This window comes from Salvia miltiorrhiza, chromosome 5 (assembly GCF_028751815.1).
Source record: "Salvia miltiorrhiza cultivar Shanhuang (shh) chromosome 5, IMPLAD_Smil_shh, whole genome shotgun sequence".
Classification (NCBI taxonomy): domain Eukaryota; kingdom Viridiplantae; phylum Streptophyta; class Magnoliopsida; order Lamiales; family Lamiaceae; genus Salvia; species Salvia miltiorrhiza.
The window spans coordinates 33,604,971-33,626,120 of record NC_080391.1 but is presented as its reverse complement, the minus strand read 5'-3'; the positions used below and the strand labels follow the sequence as shown (position 1 = coordinate 33,626,120).

Genomic DNA, 21,150 nt, shown 5'->3' with positions numbered 1-21,150 from the left:
CAGTTCAGCCTCCATGAGCTCCTGCTCCTAGACACAAAACAGACACACACATAAAAAGACTCTATCTAGACCTAAACACAACACACAAAAGAGAACAAAAGTTGGGCTCGTCACCTGGACAAAGAGATTGTCTTTAAGATGATCCAAAACTTTATTTTTATAAGTTACATAAGTAAATAAAGAAATTTAAAGACCGAGCGACAGAGGAATCAAACCCATGACTTCAAATTTTAGGCATTAACCTTCTACTGCTAGGCCAACACACGCACACTCCAAAAACTAATTTTATTTGATAAGATTGTTGTTAACATGGGGCGTTGGAACATATGATAAATAACCAGCAATCTATACAAGCTACTACACATCATTCTTTCTTTTTGGCCTCCTGGATCTTCTTTTTCCTGGCTTCTGTCTGTTGTGTCTCTAGCTACCCATCAGTGAACTGTCCAAACAGAGTGTAGATCCTCTGATGTATGGCATTAAATTCTACAGCGTCTCGGAGAGGATCCAGATTCATCATGTTCACTGATATAAGGTGTTGCGGTCGCAGACCGTCGTTGCACCGCCGTCCCCTTCCATATTTGGTGGCATCAGTCGCCGCAGACTAGCCATGGCCGTTGCCGCGAGCACCATAATCTGCACTATTATTTTCTTTTCGACAAATTGAATGATCAACAAATCTGAATATATCTGTTCATTTAGAAATTGTATTTTGTTCAAATATAAATTGTATTATATTCATTTATATAGTGTGTTATGTTCATTTATGTTTTCGGCGAATCACTTTTATTTTTATTTTTGCTGTGAAATCTGGTTTATTTTTTTATTTTTTAACATAAAATATGTTGAACACGCTTTAAACAATTACGAACACCTAAATAAACTATTTGAATTTCTCTTAATAACATAAAATATTTAACATAAAGCATTTCGAACAAGCTTAGTAAAATTACGAACATCCAAACAAAAATATTCGAATTTTGTTTACTGATATAAAATATTTAACATTTGAACTTTTTGAACAGGCCGAAAACAATTACAAACACATTAATAAAATGTTCGAATGGGGGAGGGGGCTCAATAGATTGGAGAGAGAAAGAAATGTGAAACTTTCATATAATTTACAGAGATTAGCGTGAATGATATATTGAAAATATCAGATATAGACGAAATTAAAAGAAAAATAAGAAGATATGACACTATATGATGTTACCAACAATTAAAGAGATAATTTAGGATATGCTAATCTTAATCCACGGTATTAATATAATTGTCCAATTACAAATATATCATTTTCGCTATAATTATGGAATAAAATCAGCATAAAATTTGAACCCTTGGATTGACAGATTTGGATGCTCCAGATTAATTCTCTATTCTCTACATATTTATCATTCTCTGTTTAACCTTTCTCTCTCTCTCTCTCTCTCTCTCTCTCTATATATATATATATATATATATATATATATATACACACACACACATACATATGACATTATCATATTTTATTATTTGGATATTTTAAATAACTAACAGCCATATATTTAATTTTTTGATCGACAAACTTTTCTTTGACCTATTTTTACTTATATATACGTACACATGATATATTTTTTAGTTTAATTTTTATTTTAATCTTATAACACAATTAAATGATTTTTAATTTTTGAATATATATTTATTATGTAAATATTTATTTATACAATATTTATAAAAAATGACATGTTTGTATGAAGGTAATCCCAATGATGTACCGTGTACCTAGAAAATTAACTTATACTCTGCCACACCAAAAATTAAAACTCATCAATTTTATGAAATTGTCTCTACAATGGTTTATGTTTATTCAAAAGTAACTTTTATAACGCAATATCAGAAATTTTTATATACTATTTATATTTAGAATATTATAGTGTTTAATTAATTTAATTTTAACAATATATTTAATTTAAATTATGAAAAGTAATAATTAATTAAATTAATGAAAACCCTTTTACACACCTATAATTACACAAAATTATATTTAATATTCAAACTCAATATATATATATATATAGATAAATAATAAATAAAAAGAAATCACAATAATAAAAATTGATATAAAAGTTATTATCATGATCTTTAATTTGATATTCGTATAAAATATTTTATAACTAGTTAAACTTAACAATTATAGGAAAGAAATATAACAGAAAACAAAGAAAAATAAAATACAATGTGTTGTACTCTTTAAAGCCCCACATGTTGTGCAATTGACTGACGAATAAAAAAAGGAAAAATCAAATAAAATATCCTACAAATAAATCTTCAATTTTATTCTAATCACAAAACTATTATTCAATTTTAAAGTTAATTAAAAATTAATTCTAAATTAGTAATTGTCTTTTTAATATTATCTCTGTCCCATAAGAGTTAGCACTTTTTTTTTTTTTTCATTTTAGGACGTTTCATAAGAATGTGCACTTTGTTTTTGAATCATTCTTCCAATAATAACAATGGGCCACTTCTTCGATTAAAATTCGTACCATCAAGAATCATGCATATTCTCACGGGAGTGAGTATATTATAAAGTAAGCCTTTTTTTTTTCTTGTTGCGGCTTATGAGAGAGCGTGTTCCTAATTTTTTGATTCAATATAAACAATCAGTCCTAGAGCACTTCCAATTAATTTGCAAGTCAATGGTTCCTTCTGAGTTATTGCAAGGAAACCAAAATCAAGACATAAAAATTCCATAAATTCTGCAAAGCCCGGATTCCGGGCACTCGAGAAAGGGTTGATAATAAGGGACCTTTACTTTTCATGATTGATAAAATGAAGGATTGAGTATTTTTCTTTTAAAGAGTAGGATTATTCCAATCTCACCCTTTTGATGGTATAAGAATCAAGCAAAACAAGCTTAATTGATAAAAGTTAATCAAGGGCCTTGAGATATCCTTATGTTTCAATCCAATAAAATAAATAATAGATTAGCCTTATTATTTTTATCTATCAAGACTAATCCTTAAAAGTAAACGTCGCCTAACAGTATTAAACATTGTTTTCCAGAAAAAATAGGTTAAATTTAAGCAGGCCGGATTAACGCCACTTATACCATTCTACTGAGATTCCAAGTCATTCAAAAAATCACTCTCAAAAAGTAAATGGAAGCCAGGCAAATATCTAATTTCATACATTTCGAAACAATAAAAAGAAGAGAAGGATAAAGCAGATTGTATTAGTACGGGACAACAGTCCCTCATGTTGAACTTCGATCGACATTTTTATGGTTCAACTGTCCTAACGATGGCAGAGTATTTCCGAGATGTTAACAAACAAGGCGTACTTCCAAAAGCCAATATTAATGATACCGATTGCTGATTGATCAATGATCAGTCAACCAACTTCTAAGCAAACTTATCATCCCATCTGATCAGATCGGTATGCTTTGCTACTCTGCTTTAGGCCGAGATAAGCTAATTGACAATCATCGATTTCTAGAAGCAAGATAGACTGTTCAACATCTCATGGATCACACTATGTAACATAAGCATCTCACAATTCATCTTACATTTTGAGCAACAGTTTAGAACGGCAAACAAGTATTAAATTCTTGAGTTTTGAGCACGATCGTTCTTCAAATTTTCCATTCTAATTCAGGTCAATAGGATACAATTGGGTTATTTCTTGGGAATCCTGTGTTTTCCATGGTTACTTCATGCACCACTTGCATATAAACGTGTCCATTCTTTAGCTGCAACATTGCCAACAAAAGAACACACTTGATTGCCTAGTGGTTATATTCGACATCGAAGCTGTGTTGTAAAAAACACTGTTTCAATGTGAAATTAGAAATGGAATTAAAAGTGTACCTGTTTCCACAGCTTCAGCCTCATTTGTTTTCCAATGCTTTGCAATGTTTTCCGAGAGTGGATCATCAGGATTTGGAGCACTCAAAAGTGCTTGAATGCTAGAAGCAGCAGAATAATGCGGACTTGAGTGTTTAAAGTTTAAACATTTTGAAATTAATTGAAGGCCAAAATTACATACAAAGGTTTTTAAATCAATTACTACCACTACCTTTATAATTACAGAAAAGTCAAGGAAAGCTTCTGTTTGGTATGAGATTGTAGCCAGAGTCATACCTCAAAAGGACAGTTCTAATCTGAAGTGCGGGACTCCATTTGTCTTTTAGAATGTCCAGGCATATTCTTCCAAGCTGCATTGATTTTACATTCAGCTGATGTGATATTACACTGAGATCAATCCATATAAACAAAACCAAAACCGAGACTGACCTTGTCGATATTTGGATGGTAGATTTTTGTTAGGAAGCGCACCTGTTACAAAGAAAGTACATTTAGCATTGTTCTTATCCAGATCAACAGACAGACTACTAAGAACTTTTAGATTTTAATAAATAAATAAAGAGAACACACACACACACACACACATGTATTTAAATCAATAGCCTGTGCTACACCATATCTGAAAATTTTAACTTTGTAGCCCCATATTTATCTAAAGTTAAAGTGAATCTGTGAGGAAAATTCTGAAACATAGGTAATTCAAAATCAAATGGACATGGTCACCGATTACCAGTCAACTAGTTAACATATGCAGCACATTCACACAACTTAACCAGAACTGATTGACTGTTCGAGCATAAGAATCATGGCATTTAAGAACTGATACCAGTAAAAAAACAAAATTAAGCTATCATTGACAAGGAATAATTCCTTTAAAAGGATAATAGAGCTAAGATCCAATATGTGGAGACATAGTGTAATAAACCATTTACCCTGTATTCTTTGCCTGGGGCGACAAGAAAAGAACAAGTGATTTTTTACATTAACCAACATAAATCAATAAATACCATGTCATCTGACAATGTTATTCCAGTGTAAAATCTCATTTAATTTGTGAAACGAGATCCTTCTATCATTAAAAAGAGAGAGATAGACTGACATGACAAACAATTGTTAATCATACTCTTCTTATCAAGAACACAAGCACCACAACACCAAAACGCAATTCAATAAAAGTTCCTTAATAAGTCATGAAATGCAATTAATGGAATTATGACCTTGAACCATACAGCCCTGAAGAATATTCTTATCACATCATATTTCTTTATTTATTTTATTTATTTATTATTTTTTTTTGGGGGGGGTGGGGTGTGGGGGAGGAGGGGGGGTGGATTTCGGGAAAGATGGGAAATCAGCAAAGTGTGGATTAGTTCAATTTGAGGGGGGGGGGGGGGGGGGAAATTTTCGATCTCTATTAACAGGGTAAAGTTCCGAGCTCCAGGGTTTAATGAACAGTATATGTGAAAGACGAGATCAGGCAAAAATAGGTATTGACATTATACATTATCAACCACTAGAGAATTACCAATAAACAATCTCAAGAAAGAAAAAAAGCATTAATCATCACCGCATCCGATCAAGCTATTATAAAACTACCTTTGGGGCAGCCATTGGGTATTCTTCAGGTAGAAATAACTCCAGCTTAAAAACACCTCCTACATTGTACAGACAAAAAACAAGAACAATTTAGACAAAATCATATTTTCTCATTTAATTAAGAAGTAATCAATCCAAATTAAAACCAAGCTTTTGCTAAACTAAACATACAAGACTTAGGACCATTACATCTACAATATAACATCCGAAGTGAGTCCAAGGATTTTCCGCCACTCACTTCATCTACTCCTCGACAAATGTGTAATTATATTGAGGGACAAGGCTAATAAGTAAACATGGCTACTTATTCCAAGAGAGAGATATGTAGAATATATATGCCCAACATATTCTAATAAATGAAATTTGTTCAAAGATGCCAGATTATCCAAGAGTATGAACCAATTTTATGTGGATAAACCAGGAAGCACATAGTTGACTAGCTTGGTTGCAGAACTTCAATGATTCCAAGGAAAGAAATTATTTATTTTGTAGTCAGAAGAGTGTATTGACTAAGTAGAGAAACCATTTTCTCATTTCCAGTTCAACCTGTATACTCTTCTACTGAGGAAGCCTAAACATCAAGGGTAAAACAAACAGGAAGTATCACAAGGATCCAAAGCCATTTCAAAAAATTATAATCACTGGAATAGTCTACATGAGAACACATAGGCATAAAATACTATTATAAATTTCATCATAAGCGAAGCACAATGTTGTGAAAAGTTTAAGGCAGAGCTGAGGTGTTTTGCCTTGGCGAGGGAGGCAATAAGGGTCGAAGCGGCGCGAGGCATAAGCCTCAAACCGGAGACAAAAAAAAAAAATCATAATAATAATAATTATAAAAAAATATAAAACAATATATATCAATAAAAAATCTACTATAAATTATGAGTTTATAGGTTTTTAAATAATCAAAATAAAAGTTGAAAGTATCTCAACAACACCAAATTATTCAATGAGAGTGCACAGTTCTGGAGATGAGAGAGTTGAACGTGCGAATGGTCTGTTGTGAGCCGTGTGACTTCGCACTTTTTCCATCATGCAAGTTTTTATTTATTTATACTTTTAATACATTAATTTAGGGTTAAAATATAATTATTTTAATGGGCTTTTTAGCTTTAGATTATAAAATATCCATGGGCATTTGATTTTATAAAGAAAAGACACTAAATTGCGGCTGAGTTTGAAAAAGAAAATTGCGTTGACTTTTAAATTCCATACACCACCTCATCACCGCATCAGCACCTCTAGTCGACTGCCTCATGCAGATGATGCGTATTTCACTAATTTAATTACAGATGCGTAATATTTGGAGCGGTTTTGCAACATTGGAGAAGCATTCATTCAATCAAGAGAAATGCCAGCTCTAGTTACCTTCATAAGGAGATTGTGTCGGACCAAGAATCATTACATTGAAATACCGCATATTTTCTTCTGAAGGTGAGGCACTTATTCCTGGGGCTGCATTCATATATAAAAAAAATATATAAAGAAATACTTTATCAGTTTATCCTAAATATGGGCTCAAGCAAAGTGCAAAGACAGAGCTACACAATTATGCTTCATATTGCATAGATGATAGACAGAATTCCCCGTCATTGAAACAGATTTAGCAAATACTTTAACTTGAAGGACGCGTAAAAGAGGCACAAGTCAAAGGCACTTATCGAAATTTATTGTTAAGCAAGAATACAGTGAGCTAATTTATACTTAAGCAGGAATATACTGAAACTCAGATGGATATTCCCAAATCCAATTCTACATACGTGCTTGATACGTTTAGGGCTCGGAAACACTAAACCCAAAAGCATATGATAAGCCATCCCTCCCCTTTCCTTCCTTCACTATGAGCCCAAATCATTAGTAACTAGTTAGGAAAATACTGACTCTTTTCAGTTTTTATCCTTTTAAGTTTTAACCTAACAGGAAAAGGGTCACAGAAGTAACACCAACGAACTCATCACCTGCATAAAACCCTCTTTAACTCTTTTTTCAAATTCAACAATGGTACATACTAACCACATGTATGAACTACATATCTTCAGCCTACTTTTATCTTCATTTTGCATCTCATAGTTTATTCTCTTATCAAATACCTAAAAACTTTATGCTACAAGAAAGGACTACAGAAATCGTAATAGAAGGGCTCCTATTTTATTTTTCTATAATAGGTGAGACCGTGAGAACATTATTCACCCAATCTGAGATATTGTATATGACTGTAAATCTATTGTTCAATGCTAGGAGGAGCAATATATCATTGATAAACTATTGAGTAATTTCAAAATTTTAATCTTGTTATTTCCAATTTCCTACTGTTCATTTCTAATTTTTTTTATTTCTAATTACTAATCAGAATCTGGGCTTCACCATGCACGATTTCAAGTTACATTTATCATTTGAAGTTAATACACTAAATCTAGGAGCACCAGAACAAGTGTGGTGTGGAAAGAAGAAAGCATAAACTTTATTCTACTAGTTGAGGCTAAAGGGAGATTTGGCAAATACTTATTTTTTTACATACGTACTTACTTTACATAAATAAAATAATCTCATGATTTCAGCCAAATTAAACAATTTGCAACATAACTATCATATGAAATTCAAAGTAATTCATCAACAAAAAAATAAAAGAGAAATTAAAGGCTAGATGACCGCTTGGTCCGGATGGTATCTTATTAGGCCGATTTAAGCAAAATCAGGGCTGGCAAGGGCGGCATAGCCCAAACACTTAGGCCCTGCCTAAGCGGCAGCAATGTAGAAAACATTAACAGTCTTACTGGATTGAAATCAAGTAAGGAAATTGAAGGGTTTTTTCTGATCATATATATCCCACATTTCAATTTTCTGAAATTTTCTTCAGCATTAGTTCCCCGTCACACTATTAATGTTGGACTTTTTCAGAACGAAGCAAAAACAAACAAACATATGGCTCTCATGTATAAAGGCCAGTTTACTGCGTAAAACTTATAATCAACATATCAGTAGACCGGTGGTATTACATGAAAGCAAGATAGTCATAGCCACAAAACTGAACATAATCATTGTGACATTCACTTTTATATTAAGCTCAATTCGTTTCTGATGCATATATGAGTGGAAATTGAAGGGTTTTACCTGGTTCGCTGAGAAGACGCTGGGTTTCCTATCACATAAAAATAGACAAAAAAAGAAAAGAAAAGAAAAGAAAAGAAAAACAATCAATAATCAATAACACCAATTAAATCGGAAGCCCGCAGAATCGGATGAAACAAATCCAAATAGCAGCTAAATACAAGGTTTACAGATAAATTAAAAGAGGGATCGGGGGCGCAACGCGAAGATCGGAGGCTATACCTTGATGATTCTGCGCGGTAAATTGCTGTTCGCCATGAGGATTGGTGCTGCTCTCTCTCTCTCTCTTTGTGGGGAGTTTTTACGCAACACTGGGATCTTTTCTCAGTTTTCTCACAAGGGAAAGGGAATGGGTAAAGCGTGTTGTTCAGTCGTGGGAACTCTGCTTTTCTTGAGCTTGAATTATATTAAAAATCTATATATACAAATTTGATTTTATTTCAGGGTGGTCAACTGGTCATCATCGATTAGTCTTTTTTTTTTTTCTAATATTGATTTTTCACCAAACAAATAAATTGGAAAATGTAATGGAGAAATTGAGTACATATAAAACTTTTCCATTTTTTTGCAAAGGTTCTTTTAAAATTTCAAACATTACGTTGGAATTTATTGCGAACGTAATCCCTGAGATTATTTTGTTAATTTATACATGTATTATTAGGTGATAAAAGAAAGTGTAGATCTATCCAACCAATTATGAAATTTTATATAAGCGACTTCAAGATTTCGAATTAATTTGATATGAATATTAGATAAATGGGTTAAGGTCTATCTTGCATAGGTACGGGGTGCGGATGCGGGGGCGATACGATACGAGTACGGGGATACGGGTTTTTAAAAATTATAGGGTGCGATTCGGCAAGGATACATCTAATTATTAAAATTTTATGATATATAATGCTTATAAAATATATACAATTTAAATTTTCTTAAATTAATTATATGTAATTTACATTTTATTTTACCCAAAAGTTAAGTATTTTCAATTATATAAGTTAATTGAGCAACAATATAACGATTCAAATATTATTAATCCAATATATAAGTCATAATTGAAAATAAAATTATCAAAATAACTTTGTGTAGGCCTTTCGTGCACGAGATACGTGAATTTCGCCTATGGAATTTGCGAATCCGATTTATTTTTATAAATTATTTTAAAAGATACGCCACGTGGCGAATCGGGTGCGAATCCGACGAGAATCCGAGAGAATCGCACCCTAAAAGAATCCGATTCGCCGTACATGCTAATTTTTGAAGAATCCGTGCATCATAGGTTAATGTACAAATCCACCCCTAAAGTGAACACCCCTAGATCGTATCACTCTCTATTCTCGACCTTGGCCCAAATACACCCCCAGAGTCTATAAAAAGGGTGCATTTAAACCCAGCGAGTTAACGGCCGTTATCTCTCTGTTAACCTTTTTATTTTAATTTAAATTATGGATTTCGCCCGTTAAAACTTTTTTGGCCAGCCTTCGCCGAAACCCCGGCCTTCACCGCCATAAAAAAAAAAAAAAAATCTTGGCTGCAGCTCCGATCTCAACTCCTCCAGCTTCACCTCCCGTCGTGATTGCTCCACCGGCACTAGTGCCAATGAGCTCACCCCCAATGCCGACACCGACAGCTTCCCGCTCTATTGTGTCATCGTCGTCGTCTCCCAGGTAAATTAAATTATGTATTTTGTCGTTGAGGGGCGTGCCGGAGTGGAAGGACACGCCGGAGAATTTTCTATCGTTGCTGAGGATGACGTCGGCGAGGACATCGCGGTCGATTATGCCGAAGCCGACGATGGTGAGCCACGGCGCGAGGTTGGTCACCGACATCCCGTTGGGGCTATCGTTGCCAGCTGAGGAGGAGACAAAAATTCCCCTCAAAACGGCGCCGTATGTGCCGATTGCGATGGGATCGAGGTAGTAAGGGGAGAAGATCCCCTCTCCGCCGCCGATTGGGATCGAAATCACGTCGATGCCACTTAGAAAAAAAAAAGAATTTTAGTTAACTTGCGTGTATACCCTCATTCTCGACTTTGGCTCAAATACACCCCCAGAGTCCATAAAAAGGGTGCATTTAAACCCAGCAAGTTAACGGCAAGAAACGACCGTTAACTTGCTGGGTTTAAATGCACTCTTTTTATGGACTATGGGTGTAACACCCTGTATTTAGTTTACCTTGCAATAGTATCGAAATACTATTGAGAGATTAAGGACTAGCTTACTAAAGACGAGAGGAAGTTATCGATGGATGATAATATGAGTAAAATAGAGATGTTAAGAGAATAGAGAATGATGTTAGAGCTGAGATGGAGATGTTAATTGTTTTCGATTTGAGATGAAGTGCGAGAGATAGAGTCGAGGTAGTGTTTGAAAGTCGCTATAAAGAGGATTAAGCTAGAGTGACGATTAGATTAATGACGAGTGATGATCCGTTTTTAATATGATAACTTTGTGAGTTATTTGATTGACGTTATGTGATTTACTTGATACGTGTGCACTTATATTTGAGTAATTGTGATTTTTGAATAATAGCATACATGATTTTTATTTACCACCACACATTCCTACACTCACATGATCCGTGATTTATCTGAGATTGTTTGAGTGAGTGCACTAATATTAGTGCAAATATTTTTATTTTTGGTCACAAGAGTTTTGTGTTATAACACTTTATTAATGTAGCTTAATACATGGGTTATTCCTACACCACATACTACTACACTCACACACTAGTTTTTTTTTAATCTAATTGAGCATGTGCCAAATTCCCTAACATTGCTAGAGTTGGACGTGTGGCATGGATGGAGCTAGAAGGATTAGGATGTAAGTTTAAGGGGAGACAAAGTACTATTTGGGCATTTAATGCTTTTTAGCTTAGAGAGTAAGATTGGTGTTTAAAACAAAAGACTTTCTCTCTCTTTCCGTCACTCTCATTCTCGGCCCTTCACCTTCTTCTCTCTCCCTCACGCCATTCTCTCTCTCCTCCATTGGAGACTAAGCTCGAAGCTCCTCAAGTCATAACTGTGATAAAATACTCCGCTAGATCTAGTCCGTAAACACTTTCTACTTTTGATTTAAGAAAATTAGTGGAGTTTAAAGCCTGAAGAATAGAGAGAAGACTTCCTTTTCTCGAAACTGTTCGAGTAAGTGTTCTGATCTTTTGGATCTAAACTTTTTGTGAAGATATATGTGTGTAAAAGGATGATTTAAGCATGAGAAACTCCCCCTCCTCCATTTTCTTCACTTTCGAAAATTTGGGTTTTTTCCCTTTAAAAATCTTTCTTTTCTTAAATCGAGATGAGAAATGTGTTATATGTGATGATTTGAAGTGATTAAGGTGTGTTTTGCAGAACTTAGTCTGGAGATATGAGTTTTTACAAAATTTAGTTTGATATAAGAATTTGGGGAAAAATCTGTAAGTTATGTCTTGATTGATGACTTGATGATGAGTAAGAACTTATGAAAGGATTAACGTGATATTTGATGAACTTTGAGAATGAAAAAGTTGATGAATTTTCGAGTTGCTCTTGACTGCATTGTTCTGGCTTGAGTCTTGTTCTACTCTGCCGAGTTGTGATTTCGCTGCTCCGAAACGAGAAGTCAATTCTCTGCTGACAGAGAATTCTTCATTTCTCTGCCGACAGAGAATTCTTCATTTCTCCGCTGCTCTGCCAGAGAGTTCATTTCTCCGCTGCTCTGCCAGCGAGTTTATTTCTCCGCTGCTCTGCCAGCGAGTTCATTTCTCCGCTGCTCTGCCAGCGAGTTCGTCATTCCTCTGGTATGACAGAGAGTTCGTCATTCCTCTGGTATGACAGAGAGTTCATGATTTCGCTGCCTTGGCTAGTTGATTCCTCTGCTCTGGCGAGTATTTCTTCTCTGCTCTGCTCTGCTGAGTTTTTCCCCTCTGACCACCGAGCATTTCTCTGCTCTGGTCACCGAGTCAAACTTATGTTTGTTTGTTTGTGATATATTTATGTGTGAGTTGTATGCTTATGTGATTGTGCATGCCTATGTGTTTGATTGCTTTTAATCTAGCCTTTTGAGTGTTAAGTTGAGAATAAGATTAGAGTTTATTGTCATAGAGTTGAGTGATTAGACAGAGATAAACTGAAGAATAATTATGATGAGTGTTATAATAAGATTAAGGTTAAGCTTTTAGAGAGGAAGTTTCTAACTAGTTCCTCTAACTTGTCGCATGCACTATTTCGATGTTTACAACTAAAGGGACCAGTCGAGGACGCAAGTGAAGATTTCTCCGAGTACCACCTGCAGTAAGCCGAGCTCTACAGGTGGGCAGTATGTTTATAACCACTATTACGTGGACAATACTTTGAGTATGCAAAAATTACGAGCTTTCTGAAATGATTTATGATGTTATGAGTTTATCAAATGTTGAATTAAATGATGTTTAAGAACTGTTTGACTTGCCAATATTTCTGATGATGAACTTGTGTGTTACCCTCTACTGATGAGACGAATTCGGATCCTGCCACAAGCGGGGTTGTGTACACAGAGGTGACTGTGAGCCGTCTTCGGGTCGGCCGGTCACGGTGCTTGAGAAGGAGGCCTACTTCTCAGTACCTTGGTTATAATGATAAGTTGTAGATGCGGTACATGCATGTTGATTATTTTGTCTGCAGACACTTATTTATGATGTTGATTATGAAAACTGCATGCACAGATTTATTTACGCTAACTTTATTTTTGTGTATTGCTGATGATGGCAAGCTTCAAACATATAGCTCTAAGAGCACCTTTCTTGTCTTTCGGCGTCTGCCCACTGAGTATTATGTACTCACGCCCTGCATATATTTTCTAAATGTGCAGGATAAACATGGTCGGAGGATGGCTTGGTGTTGGCGGGGATTGTTGTTTTGGATGATCACCTTCTGTCGTGCTTTCATCTCTATGGCAGCATTATGTTTTTGAGTTGTTCTAGACTTAATTAAGGAATACACTCGCAGCTATATGTCTCCATACATATAGTTTGATCACCTTTTGTTGTGTAACTCTGTATATTTTGAATCCTTGTATATATTGATCTACGACGTTTGTATATGTTGACAAAAACTCCGATGCTTTGACTTCTATAGTAATGCCAATGTTTATGATCTAGAAAGGATGTTATGTTGCTAAAGTTAGTATGAATTGTTATCTTGCTTCCGCATAAAAATGAGATCAGTTTTCCAGCCTTTGTTTCATTCTTTTATTTAGTCGTATCGATACCCGGTCTACGCTATCACTGGCTAGACGGCGGGCTGCGACAGAGTGGTATCAGAGCAGGTCGTCTGCTCTGAGTATGTTTCTTAACTAAGTCGAACTTTGCTAGCACCTGTCCTTAAATGAAGTCCTAGTCTAAATTTGAATCTTAGACTAGTTGAGAGTTTTTTTTTTTGAAACGACACCCCAACACCCCATCTCCGCCTGCTTACTGAGGTAAGAGTTATTGTTGTTCTTTACTGCTTTCATGATGAGTTTTAAGCTTGTTTCACTAATAAGTTAACGAATTGGTTTAATGATGGGACTGCTTGAGGTGATGGAGTATGACATGAGACGACGATTGTTCCTTTTATGGAGAGATATTGAGGCTAGTATAGCCGTTGCACCACCGTACCAAATGAGAACGAGTATGTTGTTGATTGAGGAATACCAAGCAAGTGCTACGTCCACCTTTGATGAAAACGATGTTACTATTACAGGATGCAGCGACGATTGGGAGAGGTGATGCGTAGATGGTTCAGAGAGACTGGACCTCGAGAGGGCGAAACGCTGGGAGAATTCTTAGCACTCTACCACCGACGTTGGATAGAGACTACTTCTTACGGCATTGACGAGGCAGAGGCCATTACTCACTTGATTCCGCAGCTACCTCCGGAGTGGAAGGATTGGGCAGCTTCGTTAGTACCGCAGTACATCTTCAGGACTGACTTTGGACGCTTCGTGAGCGCAGATTTCCGCATGATGACCAGAGGGTTTTTTTTTTTATTTGATCTTCAATGTTGCTTGACTTGATGTGTGATGATAGAATTGAGTAACCGATGAACGAGAACTATGAGATGATGAGAAATACAATAGAGTAGAGGTAAAGAGAGCTTACGTTGGGTGAGACCAAATCGAGGGGATATATATTTAATCGATGAATTACTATAGAACTATGAGTTATACCTAGTATTGCTTGAAGATAGGGAGAGAAAAGTAAGATGAGACGAGAGCGCTGAGATATAAACATAAGTTTATGACGAGATGAGATATCTGCGCCAGAGCGGAAGCCATTTCTCTGACGATTCACTTCGCTGCTCTGGCATTCGGTTCCTCTGGCTTAGTGATTTCGCTGCTCTGACTAGGGATTCCTCTGCTCTGACAGAGAAATCACCATTCCTCTACGAGAGCCCGTTTCTCTGGTGAGGTTCATTCCGCTGACGAATGATTCCTCTGACGAGTGATTCCGCTGACGAGTGATTCCTCTGACGAGTGATTCCGCTGACGAGTGATTCCTCTGACTAGTGATTCCTCTGCTCTAAGTTCCGAGGTTAATGTGAATTTTCATTTCCTTATAGCATGCCTCCGAGAAGACAGAATCGAAACCGAGTAGAAGAGGAAGAGGAGGAGGAAGAACAGAGAGATCCCACACCACCACCTCCACCTCCCCCACAACAAGAGAGAAGAGTAGAAGAGCTTTTTCTACGACAAAATCCACCTACTTTCAGCGGAACTGGAGATCCCGCTGAAATGGAAGAATGGATTAGAAGCATGGAAAGAACTTTTAGATTCCTTAGATGTAACGATGCTGAGCGCCTCATGTGCATGTCTTACCAGCTCAAGGGGTCCGCAGATTTTTGGTGGGAGGCCAAACAGAAAACTTTGACCCCAGAACAAGTAGACGAACTTACGTGGGAGCAATTCAAAGCAGCTCTTTGTGAGAAATACATACCACGTAGCTATCGCAAAAAGAAAGAAATGGAGTTCGTGAGTTTGAAGCAAGAGAATAAGACGGTAGCCGAATATGACCGATTGTTCTGTGACTTAGCTCGATATGCACCATATCGAGTAGATACCGATGAGAAGATGTCCGAATTATTTTGTGTCGGTTTAAAGCAAGAAATTCGAGTCGTTCTAGCAAGTCAGAGCACACTTACTTATGCTGAAGTACTGAACTGAGCACTGGACATGGAGCTGGCAATGCAGCCAGAAAAGACGAGTCAACCCTCTGTACTCCAATTGAACCCGAATGCTCAATCGGGGAGTCAATCCTTTTATGGACAAGGACAGAAAGGTAAAAGGGAGTGGGACGAGAGAAACCAAGGTCCCAAGAAGCCGTGGCAAGGTCAGAATGCGCCACCATATTTTCAAGGCAAAGATAAACGACCTTATGCAGCCCCAGCGGCAGCAGCGCTAGGACCAAGAGGAATACCTCCCTGCCCAAAATGCAATAAGTTACATTTGGGAGAGTGCAAGATGGGAACAAATAGCTGTTTCACCTGTGGAAGAGTCGGACATTACTCCAACCAATGCCCGAACCGACAGCAAAGTGGAACCGGTGGAAGATCGAAACCTTTCCAGCCGCAACTCAAGGCCGTGGAAGGAGCCCTACCGCTACCACCGCCAGAACGCCAGCAACCAATCCACCGACAACATCAGTCGGGGAGACAGCCAGCTGACCCGCAGGCGAATCAACAGCAACATCATCAAAGAATGTTTGCGATCGATCAGAAAACTCAAGGCCAGAATCGGGGTAATCTAACAGGTATAGGCGAGATGAAAGGTGTACCCATAGTAGTTTTGTTCGACACTGGAGCATCGCATTCTTTTATCTCTCACACTTGTGTAGATACTTTGGAACTGAAAGTAGAGCCTGCTCCACAATGTCTGAAAGTGACTACACCCATAGGCAGAACTACTACGGTTTCACATGTTTGCCCTAACTTAGAATTCGAGTTAGGAACGTTAAAGCTCGAGGCTAAAAATCTGAGGTTGATGCCTATGTGGCACTTGGATATAATTTTGGGAATGGATTGGTTGGAAGAGAACCATGCGAAGATACAATGCAAGGATAGACGGATATCATTCCAGCCACCTGGCCAAGAGCCTACTTCATTCGTTGGCATTGAAGGAAAATGGAAGAAAACGCCAATCATCTCGGCTTTGCGAGCCAAGAAGCTTTTGTAAAGGAAAGATACGACCGCGTATGTCGTATATTTAAATCAGAGGAAGGAATCCAAAGCAGATATCGATGACGTGCCAGTTGTGCGAGAGTACAAGGACATTTTTCCTGAAACTTTACCAGGTTTACCACTTGATCGACAGCTTGAGTTTATGATCGACCTTGAACCTGGAGTCGCACCAATGTCAAAAGCGCCATACAAGATGGCCCCAGCAGAGTTGCAAGAATTGAAGCTACAACTCCAAGAACTTCTAGACATGGGTTTTATTCGACCTAGTGTTTTCCCGTGGGGAGCGCCGGTCCTTTTCGTTAAAAAGAAAGATGGCAGCTTGAGGTTGTGTATCGACTACCGAGAGTTAAACAAAGTGACGTTGAAGAATAAGTATCCGTTGCCCCGGATTGACGATTTGTTCGACCAACTTTAAGGAGCAAGCACGTTTTCAAAAATTGATTTGAGAATGGGATACCATCAATTGAAGGTACGAGCAGAAGACATTCCGAAGACGGCATTTCACACGAGATATGGACACTATGAGTTCATAGTTATGAGTTCATGACTTAATTCAAGCGGACTCGTCTGGCCCTTTCTTCACTTGGACTGATCGGCGTAGGTTCCCTTTCCCGATTGAGTCTGTTCTGGATAGAGCCCTTTTCTCTCAGGATTTCTTTGATATTTGGTACTCTGCCTCTGCGTTGGTTCTCCCTAGGCTGGGGTCCGATCACTCTCCTATTCTTTTGAAGTGCCAGGATACGGCCTCCCCCCCTGCCGGTCGTCGGTTCTGGTTCTTGAATATGTGGTGCTCTCATGAGGGCTTTCTGGATCAGGTTCGTGCTTCTTGGTCCTCGCCTCTTGAATGTGCTTGTCCTATGGTCCGCGTGATGAAAAAGCTGAAACGTCTTCGTCCGATCCTCAAGGCCTGGAACAGAGAGACCTTTGGGAACTATAATACTGCCTTTGCTGATCTACAGCAGGATCTGAGCCTTCTTCAGGAGAATATTGATGAGCAAGGTTATACGAAGGATCTCTTTGATCAGGAAGTTAGTTTGCAGGCGCGCATTAGCACTATTCTTCTAAGGAAATCTGAGCACCTTCGACAGCAAAGTCGGGTCTCGTGGCTTTCCGATGGTGATCGTAATACTCGTTTCTTCCACTCTATGGTGAAATGGCGTCGGGCTAGTCAATCCATCAAGAAGCTCAATATTGATGGCGTCACTTCAGACGATCCGACCGCTATGGCGGCTCACGTGGTTAGCTTCTATGAGGATCTCTTCATGGAGCCGAGCTCTGGGGCAGTGGACAGATCCTGGATCTCGGGTTACATTCCCCATTCTGTCACTGCGGCTCACGCTGCTCGGCTTACCTCGCTACCTTCTGCGGAGGATGTTCGAGAGGTGGTCTTCTCGATGGATGGGAATAGCGCTCCTAGCCCGGACGGTTTCAATGGTGCCTTCTTCCAACACTCTTGGGAGGTGGTGGGGGAAGATGTGGTTGGCGCGGTTAGACGCTTCTTCTCGCTTGGGTATATTCCTCATGGTCTTAACTCCAATCTTCTTTGCCTTCTTCCTAAGAAGGCGGATGCGGTTCTGGTTTCGGATTACCGGCCTATTATCCTTGGTAACTTCTTCTTCAAAGTCATCACCAAAATTTTGGCTTCTCGTCTCAATTTGGTGGCGGCTGAGATCGTTTCAGCCAATCAGTTCGGTTTTATTTCAGGACGTTCTATTCAGGAGTGTATTCTGTTGGCTTCTAAAGGGGTCAACTGCATGGAACGATCGATTCAAGGGAGGAATTTGGCACTCAAAGTGGACATCCGGAAGGCCTTTGATACCTTGAGCTGGGAGTTCGTCGACATCGTCTTGGATTGCTTTGGGTTCCCTCTTACTTTTCGCCACTGGATCAGCGCTATCTTCCAGTCGGGTAAGATTTCTGTCCTTTTTAACGGTAGCAGCATGGGTTTTTCAGTTGCTCCCGGGGGGTTCGTCAGGGGGACCCCCTCTCTCCGATTTTGTTTGCTTTGGCGGAGGAGGTTCTGAGTCTCCTTCTTTTGGACGCTGCGGATAGGGGCTTCATTAGTCGTATGAGGATGTCCCGCTCGGCGCTTTTTCCGTCTCATCTCCTGTACGTTGATGACGTGCTCTTATTTTGTAAAGCTGACAAGCGCAGTTGTCGGATGATTGATTCTATCCTGCAGATTTATGCTAGCGTCTCCGGGCAACACTACAATAAGATCAAGTCCACCGTTTTTTTCGGCAAAGGGGTTTCTCTTCGGTCCCGCCGCCGATTTCAACGTGATTTGGGTTTCTCCCCGGGCTCCTTGCCTTTTTCCTATTTAGGGGTTCTTGTTTTCGCGGGCCGGGCATCTTCTGTGCGTATGGCGGGTATTCGGGACCGCATTATTGCTCATTTTCCCAATGGCAAGGCATGCAGCTTTCTATGGCCGGTCGCCTCTGTCTGGTTACCTCCGTCATCCAGAGTGCCGCAGTGCACAACATGCTAATTTATAAGTGGCCGGCTAAGCTCCTTCATGACTTGGATCGTGCTTGTCGGTCCTTTATTTGGACGGGCAACACCTCTTCGAAGCCTAGGTCTTCGGTGGCTTGGAATAGGGTTTGTGCGCCGAAGGAACAGGGAGGGTTGAATGTCAAGTCGTTCACTCACATCAGTCAGGGTTTCATGCTTAGGTTGGGGTGGTTGCTGCTCACTTCTGATTCCTTTGGCTTTCGCCTCTTCAGAGAACGTTATCTTGATTCCTGTCTGCGGCCTCGGTCGCCTTGGTTTTCTTCCACGATTTGGCTGGGCTCAAGGGAGTCCATTCGTACTTTGATCAGAGACACGCACTGTTCTATTGGCCCTGGCTCCTCTGTTATGTTCTGGTTTGATAACTGGCTTGGCTACAGGCTGGTTGATCGAATTGGGATTTCAGAGGCAGATTATCATCTTCTCATACAGCCGGTTTCAGATTATTATTTTGACGACACTTGGCACTTCACTCTGAACTTCGTGCAGGCTTTTCCGGATATTGCTGTTGACATTGTGTCAACTTCCATCAGCGGGGGGGAGGATCGTCGTGCTTGGATTCACTCTCACTTTGGTGATGTCTCCTCAGCGATAGCCACAGATCATGTTCGTCCCTCCTACCCGAAGGTTAGCTGGGGCAAGTGGATTTGGGCCCCGTTTATTCCGATGCGTCGCTCTATTGTGACCTGGAGGGTTATTCTGGGCAGACTCCCTACGGCCAGCGCTTTGCGTCGTTCGGGTTACTGCGGTCCGGGTTGGTGCCCTTTGTGTAAGAATGCGAGCGAAGATATCTGTCACCTTTTTTGGGAGTGCGAGGTTGCTAGACAAGTTTGGGGTTTCCTTTTTTCCTGGTTCAGGATGGACGGCTCTGGTTCTCAGGAGATTGGAAACTTCATCATTTGGGCCATGAACAGGACTGTGAGCAGGCAGGTGAATAACCTCTGGCGGGTGGGTGTTATGTCTACTATTTGGAGTATTTGGAATCTGAGGAACAGGGCTATTTTCGATGACGCTCCGGTGTCTGCTATGGCCTTAGCTGTGCAGATCAAAGCTTTCATTTTAGAAGCCTCTCGCATCAGCCTGGGGGAGATGGCGAATTCTGTGGACGATCTTCTTGTTCTTCATGGTCTTGGGGTCCCGGGTTGACCTCGTCGGCCTACTTCCTACATCTATGTGTTTTGGCTTCCTCCTCCTCAGCCTTGGCGGAAGATTAATATTGATGGTTCGGTGCATGGCTCCCCTCCCCTTATTCACGCTGGTGGGGTTATGCGTGACGCCTCGTCTGTCTTAGGTTGCTTCCATTTCTCTGCTGGCCGTGGTTGGGCGTTTGAAGCCGAGCTTCTTGCCCTCATCATTGCCCTGGAGCAGATCATCGCTCAAAACTGGGATTTCGTGTGGATTGAGACGGACTGCACTTACATGGTCGATCTCCTCCGTTCGCGCTCCCACACGGTCCCGTGGAGATTCTTCAGTCGTTGGCGGAAGGTACTTTCTTCCATTGCCAATTTGCACATTATTATCACTCACATTTACAGGGAAGGAAACAGGGTTGCTGACTACATGGCCTCTTCGGTGACGGAGGAGGGGATTTGGCCTTTTGCGATCCCAGATATTCTTCATTTGGTGAGAGATGACAGAAGAGGCCTTCCTTACATTCGGATCGTCCCCTAGGTGCGCTGGGTTGTACAGGGAAGTTTCTATCTTTTTCCTATTTTTTGCTGTCTTTTGGTTTTCGGTTCTTTGGGCTATCGTTTTCGGGCTTTGTTCTTGGGCTCCCTGGGTCCGCTGGTCTTGGGTGGTATTTTCTTCTTTGCGTGCCGCTGAGCTACTTCACTGCTTTGGTTTTGCCCTGGCTTCCGAGGCTCTCTGGCTTGTGTTGGGATTTGGTGGCTGATCTTGGCCTTAAGCTCGATGCATACC

The 21,150-nt window shown here is 39.4% G+C and overlaps 1 protein-coding gene across 2 annotated transcripts; it reads right to left on the bottom strand.

Annotated features, from left to right (window-relative positions):
• Positions 1-3,487: 3,487 nt before the first annotated feature.
• Positions 3,488-9,001, bottom strand: LOC130986919 (ubiquitin-conjugating enzyme E2 36). Of its 2 annotated transcripts, XM_057910484.1 has the most exons (8): positions 8,778-9,001; positions 8,559-8,586; positions 6,816-6,902; positions 5,442-5,500; positions 4,275-4,316; positions 4,122-4,195; positions 3,849-3,946; positions 3,488-3,730 (listed from the first exon to the last, which is right to left on the bottom strand). In XM_057910484.1, the coding sequence occupies exons 1-8, from the start codon at positions 8,811-8,813 to the stop codon at positions 3,693-3,695; spliced, it is 462 nt and encodes a 153-aa protein (XP_057766467.1). In that variant the 5' UTR covers positions 8,814-9,001; the 3' UTR covers positions 3,488-3,692. The 2 variants fall into 2 exon arrangements, with proteins under 2 accessions (XP_057766467.1, XP_057766468.1); XM_057910485.1 differs by lacking the exon at positions 8,559-8,586 and having other exon boundaries at positions 8,778-8,928.
• Between the last annotated feature and the right edge of the window lie 12,149 nt (positions 9,002-21,150).